The sequence below is a fragment of the Bos indicus genome, chromosome 1 (assembly GCF_029378745.1).
Source record: "Bos indicus isolate NIAB-ARS_2022 breed Sahiwal x Tharparkar chromosome 1, NIAB-ARS_B.indTharparkar_mat_pri_1.0, whole genome shotgun sequence".
NCBI lineage: Eukaryota > Metazoa > Chordata > Mammalia > Artiodactyla > Bovidae > Bos > Bos indicus.
This window is the reverse complement of record NC_091760.1, coordinates 99,051,791-99,072,647: the sequence shown is the minus strand read 5'-3', so window position 1 is coordinate 99,072,647 and position 20,857 is coordinate 99,051,791. Positions and strand designations below refer to the sequence as shown.

Below are 20,857 nucleotides of genomic sequence, written 5' to 3'. Positions count from 1 at the left end.
CAGTTCTTAGTTGTGGCACAAGGGATCTTCAATCTTCATTGGAGCATGTGGGATCTGTAGTTGGGGCATGTGAACTCTTATTTGTGGCATGTGGGATCCAGTTCTCTGGCTCCTGCATTGAGAACACAGAGTTTTAGCCACTGGATCATCAGGGAAGTCCTTCACTTTATGATTTTGCCTTGTTGGTTCAAGTTAGTGGAATACAATCGACTGATTCCTACATACAGCCTCAAGTATGAGAAATCTATTCCAAAATCATATATATGAATAAGAAAGAAAAACATAAACCATAGTGTCAGGGGAGTGTAATCTCTTTGGTTCTGTCTCATCACAACAAAAATTTGAAGTGACGGATGTTAAAGCCCTCGGTGCGTCACAGCCCTCAGACAGTCTGTATTATAGTTCTCGGACAGATCAGATTTATTTAGAAAATAAAGAAAAATACATCATTGAGGCGTGAGGACATGTAGACCCAAAAGATGCGATGAGGAGAGAGAGAGAGAGAATGAGCACGCGCGTGGGGGAGAGAGAGACCCCTGGCCCTTTGGCTCCTCTTTTTATGTGTCTTTTCCTCCCCCGGGGCCTGCCCTATGTAAATTGGGCTAGCCAGGAATGCTGTTTGTTCTACCTCAGGTCCTCACTCCAGTCTTTGGACCTTCCTTTCTTCTATTTTCATGGGCTTTTCCCTTCCTTGTCTTTTAGCCACCGCCATTCTGGACTCCTTTTTCCTATTCAAACTTTTGGTAGTCATGTTCTTCCATCTTACAGATGAAAAACCTGAGTCTCAAAGAGCCAAGGTTGATAGGCTAATAAGCTTTGACACTAAGATATTTTTCCCAAGGCTCTCTGACCCAATGTCCAGAGGAAGTTTGATTTGCTTTTCTTTGAGTGTTATGTATATTTTAATATATTATGGCACTTTAATTATAGTTCTGGGGGCAGGTTCAGAATATGAATACACTAAAACATAGTCAAAGAGGACTCATCCTTAAAATCCATGTCCACTCTAATCTTTGGAGTGAGCCCAGTGATTCTTTTTTTTATTGTACACTTACTTGGTTTCTTTTGTCAGAAAATTATTGAAGCTTGAGCAGGAAGGGAGGTGGTCTTATTATGCTTCTTTCTTTAAAATTCCTTTTTAATATGCATGTAATACCTTAAAACCTTTCTTGTGGGGGAAAAAAAAAGAACATTATAGATGTGGATAAACTTTCTTGTCCAACACACTTATCTTGTACCCCACCCAATCTACATGCTTTCCTTCCCTCAGCAGTCATCATTTTATCTGTGCACACTTTTTAAGACATTTTAATTTGTAATACTTATGTATGTGGAGAAGGAAATAGCAACTGGCTTCAGTTTTCTTGCCTGGAGAATCCCATGGACAGAGGAGCCTGGCAGGCTACAACCCATGAAGTCTCAAACAGCTGGATACTACTGAGCACACACACACACACACACACACACACACACACATGCATCTATATCTATATGTAAATAAATCTATCAATCTATATATGATATATTATGAAAAATTTTGATGATTGCAAGTGCTGAAGTGTTGATCATTATATTGGAAAAACATATGACTCTTGAGAATTAAGTTTTATTTGTATGTTTAAAATCAAAGACCTGGGAAGGAGATCTAATTCAGCGTCTGACAGAACTAAGATTCAAAATTATATCTCAACCTTGTGGAATAATACCCTAAAGCTAGAAAGAATAAAAATTTAGCCAGCATAAATATTAAAGCCCTGCACAAAGTATGAGTAACAAATGGAGAATTCTGATTTGATGTTGGTTTATATGGAAAAACTTAGTGTTTTGCTGATCACAGACTCAAAATTTAATAAAAATTCTAATACTATGAAAAGTCCATAGTTCTTATCTCTAAAATAAGATTCCCTTAAAAAATATCAGAAATTAATCCAGAATATCTAATTTTAGAAGGAAAATACAGTAAACTAGTAATTTTTAAATGTGGGACTCCTTTTGTGATTTATATTTTTCTTCTTTTTCATAAAAAAATGCCAAGTAGAAGGAAATTCTTTTTCTTCCCTCAGTACAAGTGCCCTAATTTTTACCACAGTACAAAATATCCATTAGGATTTCAAGGTCCTATGATAAGATACTGCAATAGTATTCCTTCCCAATATTGATGTCTTGAATAAAGGTCTTGCCCTGTGGAATTAAGTCTCACTCAATGTAAAGCTAATTATCTATTATGATTACATATTTTAGTGAAGAGTATTCATACTCCACATTCTGTGCTGGAATGAAACTGGAGGCAGGGGACTCAGGGACATTATCTGCATGAGACATGAGCATTCTCAATCTTGACTGCTGCCTGATTTTTACTTTGACACGTCACAAAATAGATTCTCCAAACAAGAAGATGTAGAAGATCTTATTTCACTGATTATCTGAAAAACTTGACCTATGTTTGTGGTGGTCTTCTTGTGATTTTAGATATGTAAGTACTGACTGTATAGGATACAAGAAAATATAGGTTCTGAGAGAGAAATCGATGTTCCTTTCCAAAGGAAGACAAACACTCTCTTCATTTATCATGAATTTGACTGATCCAAATACATCGGTGACCATGAGTCTTGACCTTTTTCTATTTATTCTAAATTAATATCACTTCATGCATAAGCATACTAAGTATATCAGAAAATGAAACCTTGAGGGATAAGGAAGAAGCTGAGTCAATGGAGCAAATGTATTGATGTGTTTTTAAGAACTCCAAACCATGGTTTTATTTGAATTTATCTCATTCTACCCTAATGTCCACCGTAGCACATAAGGAGAGTCAAGGTCTTAACTTTATTACTGACTTTTTTCAGCAGCATCAGACCAATAATATGTGTTTTTCTACTCGCCTGTGTTGCTCCAGATAGAGTAAGTAGCTCATTGTAATTCTCCCCTCCAGGTTTCCTTCCCTAAGGACATATCTATATCTCGGATCTGTCTAATTAATCAGGATGTGAAGAATAGAAAATTGTGAAACAGTCCCTATGCTCATCGTGGCTAGGCTTTAAAAAGCTCAATAAAGTTTCTGTCTACATTTTCTTGTTTATACTGTGGAGTAAAATGTATCAAACAGGCAAAGATTTGTGGCAACAGAGATGGTGCCTTTGCGCAATAAAACACATACTGTGTATCAAACAAATATTGTACCACTTCTATGAAGCTGACATTGGAATGACATTGTAATCCTGGCCATCTGTCTTCCTCCTCTAGATGTCGATGAATGTGCGGTGGTGAATGGAGGCTGCCAGCAGCGCTGTATTAACACTCTGGGCACCTTCCACTGTGAATGTGATACGGGATACAGACTCCATGCTGATGAACGCACCTGCATAAGTGAGTAAATATTAGAACCAGCTTGAAGTCGTTTTCAATGAAAATCGACCTGCTCTTGTAGGGGCAGAAAGAAAAGGTTTTTCTATTGTAAAAATACCTATAGAAGCTGACAGTGTTCGAGTACAATTCTCTCTCGTAGAATAAAAAGAAAAGATATCTTGCTATTAAAAGACTAAAAAGATGGGGAAGGAAATAGAGAAATTAACATTCACAAGCAAACTCAGATTTCCAAATGTGTGGCTGTTTCCATAGGGCATCTTTTCTGCCACATGTGGTAAAGTATAAATTTGTTAGTTGTTGTTTGTATACCAGTTCAGCACAGACTCTCCATGAAGAGAAGAGGCTATAACAGTCACTTACTCATTTCAAACCAGAATCAGAATTGGACTTGTGATTATAATAGCAAAAATTATAACAGATTATATACCAAGGAGCTTATGGTTGCTCAAGAATAGTTAAAGCTACACACATTAAATCTGAGGTTACTATATACTTATTGTGTATCAGGATGTTCTTAGATATCAGTTTGGGGTGGTAGAATTATTATTTTAAGTCTTGGTATGTTTCTGAATTTTATAAATTTGCTAAAATGACTTTGTACACAGGAAAAAAATATAGAATCCTGTATGATTTATAAATGTTTTTTAATTGAAATGTTTTTTCATTGAATGATGAGCAAGCACATTTTGATTTCATCCCCAAGTCCCTTTAAAAAATATCTATTACATTGAAAGACTAGCATGTTATACAACAACATTTAATTGCTGGTTTAATTGGTACAGGGCTTGTTAGCTTGCCCATTTATTCAAAATTATTAGCATTTTATGGATATTCTATAATTATGATGTTTCAAAGAGAAAACAGCCAGTTTTGCTTAACTTCATTGTTTATACTCTCTCTTTTTTGTAACATATCTTATAGGAAATGAGAGAAAGCCAGAGGAAACAGGTAAAGATATCCTAGTCATAGATCTGATTTTGATATGAGAGAATAGAGGTTTGGGGAGCAAAAAAAGGCTTTTCCAAAGTTGAGTGAACATGCAGATAGAAGCCATATCGTAGTAGTCAGGGAACTCAGTATCGTGATAACTATATCTACAGCAAGCACCCTAGTGGGACAGCAGCTCATGTATATTTATTTAGTCCCTGAACTACTCCCTTATTTTTTGCAACTTGACTGCTTGTTGCAATAGGAATCCCTTTCCCATCTCCATCTCCAGCCCCAACCTGTAAGGACGTCAGCTATTGCATCCTTAAACTGCCACCCTAACTTCTCTCAGGCACAAAATGTTTCAGAACAGGATTACCAATACATGCAGATGTGGCATTTATTGGTAAAGGTTGACTTGGTGAATTTTTGTGTCTTATATAAAAATACTTTGCAAAGTAATGCATTATATAAATCTATGATATCTGATTTTTGCAATAAAGCAAAATGAACACTCTAGTACCCAACTAAAGTACTTTTTCAGGTGTAATTAATTTTCTAAACTCTAGCAGTTATTATCTGCTGCTGCTGCTATGTCACTTCAGTCATGTCTGACTCTGTGTGACCCCATAGACGGCAGCCCACCAGGCTCCCCCGTCCCTAGGATTCTCCAGGCAAGAACACTGGAGTGGGTAGTTATTACCTTTTTCTTAGTAAAATTATTAAGCTCTTTCCTTGTTCCTCACCATCATTGCTCTAGAAGTTTTCAATTTTTGTTTCAATGAAATCAGGTCAAAAGTAGACTTGGATAAGAATATTATGGTTTATCTTTTCTGTTTCTATTCCTCAAAAGCAAATTTCTATTGTACAAATACATGGATACTATGGCAAGAGGGTAGTCCTCATCTCTGGAGGAAGGCATGGCAACCCACTCCAGTATTCTTGCCTGGAGAATCCCACGGACAGAGGAGCTGGTAGGCTTCAGTCCCTGGGGTCGCACAGAGTTGGACGTGACTGAAGTAACAGAGTGCTAGCAATAGGGTATTTGTAGCTCCACAGACTGATCCTCTTTTATGCAGAATTTCAACGCAGTGTACAACTTAAAAACTAAGATAACAACAAGTATGGATTTCATGATTGCATAATTTTAAAGCTTTTCACCCATTGGATATCATTCTACAGAAGGACTGGATTGAGAGCCCAGGAAGTGACCTTTATGGAAATTTTCATGTCTTTCTCCTATGAGTATATTGAAATTTTGGTTTCAAAGAATGGTCCTAAAAATCTCAGTTGACACAACTACAGCAGTCTTGTTAAAATGAACTCAAGAAGAATTTAAGCACTTTGTAGTTAAATACTCATAATGTGAGCTTGAGGATAAGAACTGTTTGTCTGCTTATTTGTTTTGAAAGAAAGAATGTTATATAGAGAACTGAGTCTTACTTTGGTTTCTATTTTAAGTAAATTTGTAGGAAGCGTCAAATATTTTAAAACAAAAAAATCAAATTAGCTCACATCCCCTTTGGAATTTTTTTACCTGGCAGGAAACTGAGAATGATAGCTGATGCTTACCAGGATATTGTAGTAGACAGAAATTAATCATGACCTGTGGGAGAGTCACAGAGGAGAAGGTGAAGTTATAGAATTTTATGATTCCACTACTTAGAGTACTTGAAATTAGGTGTCTTCGTTTCTTCCCTCCTCCCTACCTTCTTTCTCTTCCTTTGCCCCGTTCTGCCCATCAGTCAGAGGCTTAGGTTAGTGTGAATTTTTGAGCCTCTGGTGTTTTTTGCACTTTCTCTTAATTACAGCTACAGCAAACTTCTTGTACTCCAAACCCGTACAGAATTTAAGATGACTTCATTTCAGGAAAACATGCTGTCTCTAAGGACTGTGCACTTGTGGTGACATATGGCCAGCAGTTACTGGTCAGCCTCTGCCAGATAAAGTTATACAAAGTGGTGTTAAGAGAGGGGGTCCATAATATCCAGCTACAGTGTACAGGCCGCTTGGCTCCCCATGTAGTACTGCCTGCACTGCTGATAAAATATGATCCCAGTAAAACTGGAATCTTGGCCTCAGTGACCCTCAGTTTGAGTACCTGAATTTGTTTGCAAATTTTTGGAGTGCATGTCATTTTTCTGGTGGTAAGGGCTTATTATTTTCATCAGATTTTTAAAGACATCTATAATGCTTCAGAATATCTCCCATATACTTTTGCCTTAAGATGGTGCTTCTTTAAAAGGTGTATATGTAGGAGGATTCCATGATACTGTTACATAATGATACAGTCACACAGCTCTGTCAATGTGAGGCAAAGCTTGTCAATGACCGCTTCTCCTTATAACTTCCTTTATAATGGAATTCTGGGCCAGAAGTCTAGGTCCGTGACCTTGGGCAGCACAGTTACACCTGGTTGATGAAGAGTCCAGACCCAGTATGGGAAAGCAGTCAAAATAAAATTTTGGCTTTGCTATCAGTATTTGCGTGCAGATTTGCTTTGCTATCAGTATTCTCCATTAACACAGATATTACCAAATAATTTATATACTTTTTAATTTCCCTTTACTTGGAAACCAACAGCTTAAAAAATAGAAACTAGATTTAGCAACGACCTGAAAAACAGAAATATTCATATTAGTCCACCATTGACTCTCATCTATAGACCAGAAACAGTGGCACAGTGGACTCCCAGTTGTCGCGTGTCCTTTAGCAAGTCCCTTAATTCTCTTCACCCTGTATTCCTTATGTGGGAAGTGTAGAAATTGGACAAAATTACTGCATCTCCAAAGTATTTTAATATTATGGGGTTCCCCAAATTACTAACTTGTTACAAATCATCTGTTAACCTGTATTTGTTAAAATCCACTGGATTCTGTAGAATAATTATTTTATAGAGCTTGTATTTTATTTGAAAAGTATTTAAAGAACTTAGACTTTAGGAAGTCCCACATACAAACAGTGTGTGAGAATTTTATATCCAGTTTAATAAAAATATAAAATGAGAATTTTATATCCAGTTTAACTTAAATGTTCTTAAAAAAAAAACAATAATTATATTCTGGTCCTTTTTGGAAAACTCTGTTTTATATATCATAGAAGCTTATTTTGGAGGAATTCAAGGACTAATCCAGCCTAGTCTACCTGAGAGATGAAAGATCAGAGATCCAAAGAAATCAAGTAAATTTTACTCTGAAAATAAAGGAAATTAATTTTCAGAAAAATCTGGCTAACTTCACTTTTATCAAATGCTTTAACATAATTTCTGATAAATACTTTTAAAGACTAAGAAAAACCATAAAAGTACTATGAAATGAAATTCTTACATTCTATTTTAGTGGAGCTCAGGGTTAAAATAATGTATTTTCATGACAGCTATTGATGAAAGAAATCCACCTTATATTATCACCCTGTAAGTACAAATTTATCACTTCTCTCTTATATTTCTATCATATGCTGCAATAAACCTAACTACATTCAGTTCTGCAAGTAAGTTATGCCCTTTTCTGCTTCCACACCTTACCTTATTCAACCTAGACTCTAACCCCCAAGTCTCCACCTGTCAGAACTCTACTTACCAAGTTCCATGTTCAATGTCAATTGGCCTGTTAAGCCTTCTCAGGTGACCCCAGCCAAAAGCATTCCTTCTTTTTCTTCTAATACCATATAATTTAATGTTGCCTGAATGACACATTATACCATATAGTTTTATATGTGTGCAGTTTGGATTCAGACCAAATGAAAGACACTAATGACCTTCTAATTATCAGCTTTCACAGGAGTCTTTTCCATGCCTTTTTCAATGGCCTCTGACACTGTTAACCACTCATTTTTCTAAATCTTCCTCTTGACTTCTTGACAGCACAATTTTCACCTTTGACTGCTGCTTCTCTCTACTTACATTATTGTTACCTCGTTCTGACTTTTGATTATCTTCTTTCATCACTATGGACTGAACTATGTCCCTCAAATGCATGTTTTAAAGCCCCAAGTTTCAGCATGATGGTGTTTGGAGGTAGAGTCTTTGGGAAATAATTAGGTTTAGATGAGCTCATGCATGTGGAAGATCTCATGATATTGGTGCTTTAATAAGAAGAGATACCAGAGAGATTGGGCTCCCCACCGTACCAGGATCTGGCTGAATGGCAGCCATCTGAAGCCAGGAAGAGAGCACTTACCAGAAACCAAACCATACTAGAACCTTGACCTTGAACTTTCCAGCTTCCAAAACTGTGAGAAAATTAATTAAGCCACCCAGGCTGGAGTATTTTGTTACAGAAGCCCAAGCAGACTAATGTACTTCTCTTTTCTCCTTTATTCCCCCTTCTCTAGTCTATCTCCATTTAATTCTACCTTTAGACAAAAGTCTAAATGTTAGCTATTATCATGCTGCTGCTGCTGCTAAGTCATTTCAGTCGTGTCCGACTCTGTGTGACACCGTAGACACACACCCAGAGAGCCCACCAGGCTCCTCTGTCCCTGGGATTCTCCAGGCAAGAATACTGGAGTGGGTTGCCATTTCCTTCTCCAATGCATGCATGGTAAGTTGCTTCAATCATGTCCGACTCTGTGCGACCCCATAGTTGGCAGCCCACCAGACTCCTCTGTCCACAGGTTCTGTAAGCAAAAACACTGGACTGGGTTGCCATTTCCGTCTCCAGGCTATTATCATAACAAAATGTTAAAAAATATAAGGACTTTACTCAGATGTATTTGCTTGTTGGGGAAAAAATTCAAACTTGCAATATTTCTAGCTTTTGGACCCTGGACAAAAAAAATACATTCTATTTGATAGCTTTGCAGATTTTCTCATTGTTGACAGGCAGACTTTAGTAGATATGACTAAAAATAAGTAAGGATAATGTAGACTAAACTTTTATTGCCAGTGGATATTTTTTAGGAGCCAGAGGCTAGACACCAAAATAATTTAATTACCCAAAATTTCTGTATTTAGCTGTGTAATTTGCATTTAAAGTAACTTGTAAGATTTTGTCTATACTTTGCTGTACCTCACAAAGTCTTTGTCTTTCTATTTTTTGTAACAACCTTGTTAAAAATGCTCAGCTCAAATCTCCATTCATAATCATGTCCTTCTTCTGCTATATTTGTTGAAATTAGCCTTCTCACAGGGGTGAAATAATTAAATGATTGAAAGTTTTAATGCTTGCATAGTTCTCTTACCTCTCTTTCATGCCTTCAGCACATGGGTTTATTAACATGTGTACTCACACATAAGCAAATGGAATCACTGGTGTCTGCACAGAGAAACCTCAGATAAACAACATTTTAATTATTTTAGTCTTCAATACAAAAATTCTTTATTTCCACTTGCTGGAAATGGTCAGGAACTGTTTTTCTTCAATGGTTCCTTTTTGTTCTCACAAAATGAGTTGGGGGAAAGGAAGAACCAAGGTTACCTGGAGGCTGTAAACCAAAGGTATTTCTGTATGTTGAAATGTGAAACAGTAGAATCAGAGGTCATATTTTAATTCTAAATAAACAGAAGTTAGGTGTCATGAAGAGGGTAGATGTACAGCCTGGAAGCTTGATTAAACAGATATTCTTAGTAAAATTTTGAGCTTGAATAAATTTTCTTTCATCAGATTTTTATGTTTCACATTTTAAGATAATACTAACCTTAGTGTTCTTGCCTAGAGAATCCCGTGGACAGAGGGGCCCGGTGGGCTGCAGTCTATGGGGTCTCAGAGTCGGGCAAGACTGAAGCGACTTAGCAGAAGCAGCAGCAACCTTAGAAAAGGATTGAGAACACAATTAGATGTGGTGGTCTTCACATAATAGATTCTTTTGTTTTTGGTCTCAGTGTTCTGATCCATGATGTCTAGGTTTTATTTGATAAAAGGAGTGGAAGATTCTTTCTAGGGAATGCAAAGAGATTGCTCTCAAATTGGAGATAAAAGAAGTTAAAGACTTTCATTGTAACTACCTATTAATTGCATTATTTATGAAGACAAATTAGAAACAGAATTCATTTCATATGACAGCTGATGTCTTGAATAGGGCTATGTCAGGTTAAAAAAATTGTTTAGTTTGTCAGGTGGATGGCATCTCTCAGTCATTATCAAATTCATCGCCCTCGCAATATTAATCACTTTTGTGTGCTAGGTGATAAATTTAATTCTCCAAAGTTGAATTTAGGGAACACATCTCTTCTGCCCTCCTTGTCCCCATCTGTGGCCTTGAAAAAATATCATGAACTTTCCAAGGTTTTATCCATTTTGTTGATGATTAACCCAATTCAAAACCTTTTCCCAAATTCAATGGATTTTAGGAATGCATTTAGAAATCTTTCCTTTTCTACAGTTTTTCTATAGTCTTCAGACTTAGGAAGACATGTGTGACTTTGGACTTTCATTTAACTGTTCAGTTATTCCATTTCTCCACATGTAGGGATTGGTGCGGAAAAATTACAGCACAGGTAAAATCCTTAGTGCAGGGCCTGACACAGAGCAAGTAATCAGTAAAAATTCGATCATGATATTAGTTCTATACTTGCAGTTGGCTCTGTGAAAGTCATTCAGTCATGTCTGACTTTTTACAATCCCATGGACTACACAATCCACGGAGCTATCCAGGCCAGATACTGGAGTGGGTAGTTGTTCCCTTCTTCAGGGCATCTTTCCAACCCAGGGATCAAACCCAGGTCTCCCACATTGCAGGTAGATTCTTTACCAGGTGAGCCACCAGACTAAATAAAATTATGAAGAGTCAGACACTCTAATTATTAGTATAAGCTTACTTTGCTGATCAAATGGCTTCCTTTGGGCATCTTGGTTGCTAGCTTTTTAGCAAACATACGTTGATTCTTTTTTTTTTTTTTACTGGAATATGATTGCTTTACAGTGTTGTGTTAGTGTCTGCTATACAGTGAAGTAAGTCAACCATGTGCATACATATATCCTCTACCTCTTGGACCACACTTCCACCCCACCCCCATTCTTTCAACAACTCCCTGTTTCACTTTTCTTTCTTTTTTGCATTTTGGAGTTTTAAAGCAATATTAAAACTATATTTTCATTGTATGTTAAAATATTCTCATTTATCACTGGGTTGAAGATTTATATCTCCCTGTTTCCCAAAGCACTGGAGGCAGCAAGCTTTAGGCAGCTTATGCATTTTCACAGGCTCCAAAGAGCAAAATGACATGAAACAGAAAATAGGACTGCCTCCATCTAAAAGAAGCGAAAGGATTAGGTGCTTGCAAATACCAGATATGAATGTAACATTTAAATCCAAATCTAGTAACCTGGTATAGCGTTCTAGTGACTGACAAGAGCCACATGGTTTAAACCAGGTTTGCATTTTCTTACAACAATAATCTTAGAGGCGTTTTGTAGAAAATTCAGTGATTTCAAAATCTCTTAAGGTATGCATTCCTTTCATTATGCAGAGAAAACAGAAAATTTCAGCTAAGAGCCCACCCAGCTTTTACTCCCATCTAGAACTTTTGATATTATTAGTAACTCTCAATACTGTCTGCTTTACTCTTCACTGAGAAGGAAAGCACTCTGATGTTATTTCAAGCTAATCCCATCCTGCCCCACCTGAGAACCTTGCTCAAAATTTTGAAGGTGGATGGAAGGAAAAGACTATTGTTGTTCAGTCACTAAGTTGTGTCCAACTCTTTGCGACCCCATGAACAGCAGCATGTCAGGCTTCCCTCTCCTTCACTGTCTCCTGGAGTTTGCTCAAACTTATCTATTGAGTCAATGATGCCATCCAATCATCTCATCCTCTGTTGCCTCTTTCTCTTCTTACCCTCAGTCTTTCCCATCATCAATGTCTTTTCCAATGAGTCAGCTCTTCACATCAGGTGGCTAAAATATTGGAGCTTCAATTTCACTATCAGTCCTTCCAATGAATATTCAGGGTTGATTTCCTTTAGGATTCACTGGTTTGATCTTGCTGTCTAAGGGTCAAAGAGTCTTCTCCAGCACCACATTTCGAGAGTATCAGTTCTTGGGCACTCAGCCTTCTTTATGTGAAAGAGCTTATGGAGTCATCACAGAAATGGAAGGGAGCTGGGAGAGTTGTGTCTTGTAATCCACAGAGGAAAGAATGTCAGAAAGAAAGGAGAGGTTGTTACATTCAAGGTTTAAGTAAAACATCTGAAAAGTGGTCCTTGAAATGCTCAATGGATAATGTATGGATAACCCTGGCAAAATTAGCTTTAGAGAGGAGTTTTAAAATAGAAAGATGTTGATTATAGAAGAGAAAGAAGGGCATATTAGGAGCAAGGTTTTCTATCTTAAAACAAATCTCCTCCCTAAAACTACTTTTGCCAGACTCGTTCATACATTGTCTGCTGATAATTTCAAGGAATACTTTTCAAGCATTCTTGAACATCCTGAAAGTAGTGACTGCTCCTTCCTTTCTTCCTGACTTTCTCTCCTCCTTGTATTGTAGGAAACAGCTTTCTCTTGATTCTCTTCCAACTCTGTGATGACTCCCTAATCTTTCTCATACAGTCTTTCCCCTCTGTCGAACTCTAAAATTTTTCTAGATCTTCAGAGTTCTGGTTTTGGCCATTTCTTTACTCCCTCCTCTGTGATCATATCCACTGGCAAGACTTTACCCACTCTAATTAGCTACATATGGATGAGGTCCACATCAATATTACTAAATCAGATCACTCTCCTTGTTCTCTGAACTCAGAGATCCAGCTACTGCCTGAAGCCCTTATTGAGGACCTGAGGCTCTCATTGAGGGAGTCTCCAGCATTAGAAACTTGGTGGGCCTAAAATTAAATATATCTTCTTTCCTACCCTCCACCTCCCAAATTTCTTCTTCTCTGAGTAGTAAGGACAGCTCAGGTCACCGTTTTACCAGGGCAGTCTAGTGTATCTGAAATTACTCATGACTCCTCCTCTCTCTTCCTCCTCCCATCAAGCTCTCCAGTAAAACCAATGGGCAGTTTCTCCTCAACATCCCCCAAAGAGCTGGCTTCACTGTGACCACTTTCATTCATGTCCTCATTATTTCTTACAGAAAGGTTTACTTTAATTGCTTCTTTCCTGATATCATTCTTCATAACTGACCCCTTCAATCAATTATCTAAACTAATGCCAGAGATATCTTTTGAAACTATAACTTAAAAATTATTTTACCATCGTTAAAACCTTTGTTTCTCTATAGCTTTTAGAATTAACCCAAAATTTTTACTATGGTTTACAACATGCTTCAGGGTCTGACTCTTTGTTACTTCTGTCTTACTTGCCATATTGTGACTCTGCATTTCATACTCCAGGCTCAGACACACTGAAAATTTGTAGCATATAAAGTGTGCCAGAAGTTTCCACATTCCTACACCTTGGTCTTAGCGTTCCATCTGTCAGACACTCCCTGTTTCTGCCCGTACTTGTTGCCAGGTTTCAGTGCAAGTCCATACTTTCCCCTTTCTCATTTATTTTGTCTCTAACTCCTCTCACCTGACTTCTGTCTTTCAAGACAAAGGTTAGAATCACCGTCTCTGAGGAGACTTTGCAGATCTCTTCTCATACTTAGAATCCACATTTGTCACCTGTCTTATAAGATTTATAGATGCTTTCAATGGTGGGACACAATATAAAGACACTCAGATAGAAGACAAGAAGAACCTTTGTTTTTTACAGCTCCAAATAAAAACTCCCTGGTTGCTCAGATGGTAAACGTCTGCCTGCAGTGCGGGAGTCCTGGGTTCGATCCCTGGGTTAGGATTATCCCCTGGAGCAGGAAATGGCAACTCACTCCAGTACTGTTGCCTGGAAAATTCCATGGATGGAGGTGCCTGATAGGCTACAGTCAGTGGGATTGCAAAGAGTCATACACGACTGAGCAACTTCACTCCATCATCATGTCCTGCATTGCCGGCAAATTCTTTACCATCTGAGCCACCAGGGAAGCCCTATATGTGGCAAATGGTGCAGGTGGTCAGGCTAAACTCACAGTCTTCCTGGGGTTTAGGTATTTTGAATAACTCCACTAGCCCCCAGGAAGACTGTGAGTCTAGAGACCTCCAGCAGTTGACTTTGTGTATATCTTAACTCTGGAATGTCTGATAAGGGAAGTAGTTGGGGTGGGGGCTTAGTCTGTGAAGGGGAAGAGGGTTTTGAGCCATGACTTCAAAACAGCATTTGTGAAATATTACATCATACACCTCATAGAGTCAAGGACAACTCTCTAATAGAGCCTCTCACAGTGGATTAGAAAGGCTTATTGTCTATCTCTCCCACTAGCATGTGACTGAAAGTATTTACTTTTATTAAATGACTCTTTTTATTCAGTGTTTAAAATATGAAGATCCTTGTAATAAATTATACTTTGTTTAGAAGTATGAGCATTTTGCCTCTTATGACCCGTTTTTCTTTATTAGATAAGAAGAATTATACAGTGCATGATTTTGGCTCCTAGAAAACCCAGCATTAACTTGAAGGGTTAATTGCAGAGACTTTTTAGCCTATATTCCTAATGTAGCTTTCTCTACTCCATTTCACAACATGGTTCTTAGTTTGCTGCAGTGGTTATTTTTTGTACCTTTCCCCTTCCTTTTAAACTATAGCTTTGGTGGTTCTATTATAGGTATGTTTAGACCATACATAGCCACAAGTTATCTGTGGAAGTAAATGGAATATAAATGGAATAAAGCTAACTAAATCCAAGTCTAGATTTATCACCAAGCGTCTTGTAAAAGCATCATGGACAGAATTTTAAATCCCAGATTTAGCAAAGATATGAACCTGCCATTCAGTGGGATGGTCTACCTATTGGTTCTCTGAAATCCCAGGTCTTGCTGTCAATGTCAGAGCATGTGAGGACATCAGACTGGCCTTCATACAAGAGTGGGTAGAGTACCTAGGGCTTTGTAGACCTAGACCTTGATGCAGAGCAGCCAGTTCATAAAGACAGAATATATGTATGATTATACGTGGGAGTCAAGGGCATAACTCTGGTAAGAATCCAGGGTGTCATTTCCAATCATTTCCTTTTCACAGGAGAAGGAATAAGACATAAAACCCAAGGGAAAGGGCTGGGACACTATTTGGAAGTCAGGCTGTGTACGGAATCTTCAGGAGATACATACATATTCTGAGAATTTGAGTTCTGCAGGCAAGTGGAGGTGTTGTCTATAAGCATAGGCACAGAATAGGGTTCAAGTTTGAGCCAAAGAAGGAGATAGGCAGGAAAGAATCGAACTCTGACATAGAAAACTTTTCAGGGATCATCTCTTTAATAGTCATAAGACAAGAACATAACCACTGACCTAACAATCAAGATCCCATGACTCCTGCCCCTGCAGGCTTGCTGGTTGGGTGGATTAAGGCTACTGGGATGTGGAGCATCCCCAGGGAAAGGCAAGTCTCCTCAAGCTTGGTCCTCTGGGTTGACATTCATCCAGAGGCGGAGCAAGCCTAGTCTTTCTTCAGATATATTAATTCACTGAGACATCAAATTATAGAATCTAAGTAATTACAGTTTGGGAGTAATTTTGGTTGTGTCCATTAGTAATACTAACCACCATAATTTTTAAAATTTTATCTCTAAACCTCACAACAACCTTAAGAGGTAGATATTATTACTTTCATTTTAAAGATAATGAAAGCCAGTTTCACAGAGGTTAATACAGCCTTGGAATCACAGGCTTTGGTTTACAGCCCTATAGAGGACTGCTCTGAAATCAATAAGCACCATGAGGAAGTAGGCTGCAGTGTACTATATACTTTTTGAAGGGGAAAAGAAGTTGAGTACATCTGCCATGTAACCTTTGCTAAGCTTCTCTCTTCTGGGCTATGTGATATGGTAATTTAATCCTATTTCATCCCAAGTTTGGAAATTTAAGAAGATTCTCTGTGTTCCCTCTTGAAAATAAAAATTGGCTCCTTCTGTAGACTCCCACACTGGTTGGTCTGGGCTGTGGTGGGCTGGCCTCTGTCTGGGCAAGAACACAAGTCAAACTCTTAAGCGTTCACAACAGAATGTCAACCTTGCCTCCCCAGTGTCTGGTGTCCAAATCTTATAGGTCTCACTTCAATTGAAAACGTAGAGATGCTGCTCTACAGGCCCGTGTTAGAGGATTTTGACTGTGAATTGAATGGGAGCCAACATTCATCCAAATCTCCCTTAAGACATCTGATATACAGAGTGCATAGTGGGAAGATCATAAGCCTTGGCACCAAACAGCTCTAAGTTAGAATCCCAGCTTTGCACCTAACAAGCTGTGTGAACGTGGGGACTGTTTTTACATGATAACAATGACTAATATTCATAGAGTGTATGTTATCTATTGGGGCACAGTGTTATGTTTATATTCACTGTTTCATTTACGCTTCGTAAAACACTGTGGGGTGGATACTCCTGTTATTACTCTTTTAGCAACGTAAAGAATGAGGTTTGGAACGTTTAAGCAACTTGAGGAAGGACACTCAGCTTGTAAGGGGTAGATATGGGATATGCCTTTTAGACAGAGCTGATCAATTGAATCCAGTTCTGAAAACAAACATTTGTTCAAAGGAAGGTGTTTGGATGATCGGACTTATTGTTAAAGCATTTTAAGGAAAGAAAAGATACCAATTAAAATTTAAAGGGTTCATAATGGAGTGCTATGTGGAAAATGGGTTATAAATCAAGGAGAACAAGTCAAGCTTATTGCCTTATGGCTGGTGAGCGATCCTGGCACTTTGGACTGTCACAGTTAAGAAACTCGGAAGCTACAGGAGTTTTACCTATGTATATTCAGCCGTATGAATTTTTTAAAGAAATATATCAAGACAAAAAAATTATTCTGATGACTCTCTTTTTTACAGACTTTTTAAAGTTTTTAATTTTCCACTTTTATTTTATATTGGAGTCTTTATTTTTGGGTTTCTTTGGTGGCTCATACAGTAAAGAACCTGCCTACAATGCAGGAGACCTGGGTTCAATCCCTGGGTCAGAAGATCCCCTGGAGGAGGAAATGGCAACCCACTCCAGTATTCTTGCCTGGGAAATCCCATGGACAGAGGACCCTGGTGGGCTACAGTCCATGGAGTTGTGAGAGTCAGACACAACTGAGCAACTAACACACACACACAGAGTTGATTTACAATGTCGTGTTAATTTCAGGTGTACAGCAAAGGGATTTAGTTATACATATACATATATCTATTCTTTTTCAGATTCTTTTCCCTAATAATATAGGTTAACACAGGGTATTAGCTATATGAATTTTATTTTACCAAAAAAGTCATATAAACAATATACAAATTTGTAGTTTAATTTTTCAGAGTTTTTTTAAAATAAGTTTTATCAAAATCATTTTAACCATTTGTATATTCATTCTAAGAACATAAGATTTGCATCAAATTATAAAGTTTTGCTGTATTATTTAATAACAAACCTAATGACTTGTAACAAAGTAAAAAGAAAGGCATTCCAAGGTTTGTTATTGTCTGACATTGTTTAAATTTTGATTTGAAGGTTTTGTATTGTATGGTTTCACATGTACTAGAAGCCTTTATTATGTTGATCCCTACCAAATGAAATTCACAGGTTACGAACCAATAGCAATAAGAGTGACTGTTACTTGTTATAACAGGCAAAGAAACTTTGCCTGTTACTTTGCCATAATCTCAGTGCTCACATTCCTTTATTTGAGAAGTGAATATAGTATATGGCTCAAACTTGTAGTAATTGCAGTAGAATGGTTGGATTGATTTTTCTGCCACTAATATTTTTCTCTGTCATATGTTGGAAAAATATTTACAATTTCAATTTTCTCCTGAATTCAAGGGAAAAGAATGCAAATTTTATTACTTTATCAAACTGACTAATTAGTCCTCTTTGTCTAGAGGGAATGCTCTGATTCCTACAACTCACATTTTTTAAATTTCTTAAGTTTGAAAACAGTTTAGTTTCAACCTGGCCTTATATCCAAAAGAAAATAATTTAACAATATTATGTATTTCTCATTATAACTTTTATGAGAGACCCGTGGTATAAGAACTACACTATTTCATCTCTTAGTATTTCCATGAGGCTAGTGATGATTTTACTAAGTGCCATATCACAAAAGTATCAGAACAATGAATTAAAACCAGAAAGAAAAAATTGTGTATTAGTCCTTGAAGCCGCACTCTGAATGTCAAAATAGACTGTCTTGGTTTTTCAAACAGTTGATTAAACTCACAGTACAAGGAATTTAAATTTGTATGGAATCATCGAAATAGAAAATATAAGATGTGGAAGAATAGGTTTCCTTCATTCCAATGACTGACATATTTGCTAACCCCTCTCCTTGTAGAAAGCATAAATTAATAAGTGCTGAATCTCAAATTCAGTAGGATACATCCTACCTTGGAAGCAAGAATTAGGAGAACAAGAATAATTGATCTTCCACGTGACCCATTAAAACAGGTCTCATTTAATGCGATACTGTTTAAAACTGTGTCTCTTTCAAGTAGGCTAACCTGAATGTAGGCCCCCTTTTTTGCACTTTACAGCAAAACTGAGCAATTCCCTCAACCATCCCGATCAGAGGACCTTGAACTGAGAGCACATGTTTAATGATGCCTGGACTAGCTATTGATTAAACACTGACAATGTTCAGAGGAATTGAGAATCAAAAAGCCTCCCCATGGCCAACTCTGCCATGCTCACTTCTTAATAGATGGCAAAGGAGGATTCTAAATGAGATCTGCTGCCCTGCACATCCTCAGAACTCCACAGGCAGTGGGATTAATTTCTGCTTTGCAGTCCTTTGGAACTACCATGTCTAAAATGTCCAAAATGAATACAGATATCCATCCTTCTTTATTTCCTTATTTCTCCTTTTTAGGAAAAATTTTTCTCTTATGAATTTAATGCATAGAGTGATACTGCTTTAAATGTGGAATGATGAAAGCTCACCATTAATTAAAACATAAAGAATTGGACAAATCTTGGGACTATAATTTAAGTTGGATAACTCCATAAATCAAGCAAGCAAACAAACAGAAAGGTTAAAAGAAAATAAAGAATAAGAGTAACTAAAAAGGAGAAAAATGATTTGAAGTCAGAACTAATAGTCACACTGTCATTGCTCTGTTAAATTGGTTAGTATCCAGAGGCTTAGATTATTTTTAGGATATTCTTTTGTCTGGGTAGGAGATTGTGACCCAGAACTGTGAAGTGAGGTTGTTTCTATACTTTAAAAAATGTGGTTTTCAATGATGGAACCACCCAACTGTTTTACCTTCAACAAACATTGATGGAACCCCTAAAGGGTGTCAGGCACGTGGCTTGATGCATCCCTTTTAAAGTTATTTAATCCTCCCAACGAAGCTGTGAAATACACATTATAATCATTTTAAAGATGTGAAAACTGAAGCTTGGAGGAATTAAATAAATCTCCTATTATCAAGCAATCAGTAAATAGACAAGATTTAAGTCACACTGCTAGAAACAGTTAGAGCAAGGATTTAAATCCAGATATTTTGAATAATATTCTGTTAAGCTCAATACCATATAATACCATCTTTAGTTGAATAATATACATTTAATGAAAGATTTTGTGGGAACCTCAGATTTATTTTATTGCTTTATTTTTATTTTCTGATTTCCTAAGGATTACATACCTTGGGTAAAAAATTTCTGGAAGTGAAAAAATATAAATAGGGAGAGAATAAAGGGAATCACAAACCCTCTCACTCGGAAACAGTTCTTGTTATTTGGACTTCTTTCATTTCAGTTTTTTCTCTTCTTTACTGAGACCATATCACCTTTTGCTGTCTACTCCTATAAGAGCACTCATAGTGCACACATATACACACATACATGTGTGCAACCTTAATGTATAATAAGCTAAAACTATTTGTAACTGACTTTAAGGCAAATACCTTTTGATATTTACATAAATATACATATCATGGAATGTTTTTCTTTGCCAAGTAATACTGACAGTGTATATTTGCATATATTATCTGGATATTTTTAATTATTACTGTTTTCTAGGCAAGATTTCAAGCAGGAAGATTAAAGTAAAAGAAGTTAAAAGAAAGCATATTTTTAAAAATTCTTGAAATCTCTTGCCAAAATGTTTTCAAAATTTTAATATGATTTCTTGATCCATTACCACTATGATAGTTCCTGTCTTATTCTTACTAGCATCACATTTTATTGTCCTTTTTAGTGTTCACTCTCTCACACGCTAGTAAAGTCATGCTCAAAATTCTCCAAGCCAGGCTTCAGCAGTACATGAACCATGAACTTCCTGATGTTCAAGCTGGTTTTAGAAAAGGCAGAGGAACCAGAGATCAAATTGCCAACATCTGCTGGATCATGGAAAAAGCAAAAGAGTTCCAGAAAAACATCTATTTCTGCTTTATTGACTATGCCAAAGCCTTTGACTCTGTGGATCACAATAAACTGTGGAAAATTCTGAAGGAGATGGGAATACCAGACCACCTGATCTGCCTCTTGAGAAATTTGTATGCAGGTCAGGAAGCAACAGTTAGAACTGGACGTGGAGCAACAGACTGGTTCCAAATAGGAAAAGGAGTACGTCAAGGCTGTATATTGTCACTCTGCTTATTTAAATTCTATGCAGAGTACATCA

At 37.2% G+C, this 20,857-nt stretch overlaps 1 protein-coding gene across 1 annotated transcript in view; it reads left to right on the top strand.

Annotated features, from left to right (window-relative positions):
• LOC109562912 (multiple epidermal growth factor-like domains protein 6) overlaps nucleotides 1-20,857 on the top strand; it is a 694,041-nt gene that overhangs the window by 522,492 nt on the left and 150,692 nt on the right. Inside the window, exon 7 of the mRNA XM_070783699.1 lies at nucleotides 3,244-3,366. Coding sequence (XP_070639800.1) covers nucleotides 3,244-3,366 — 123 coding nt within the window. The remainder of the gene's footprint in view (nucleotides 1-3,243; nucleotides 3,367-20,857) is intronic.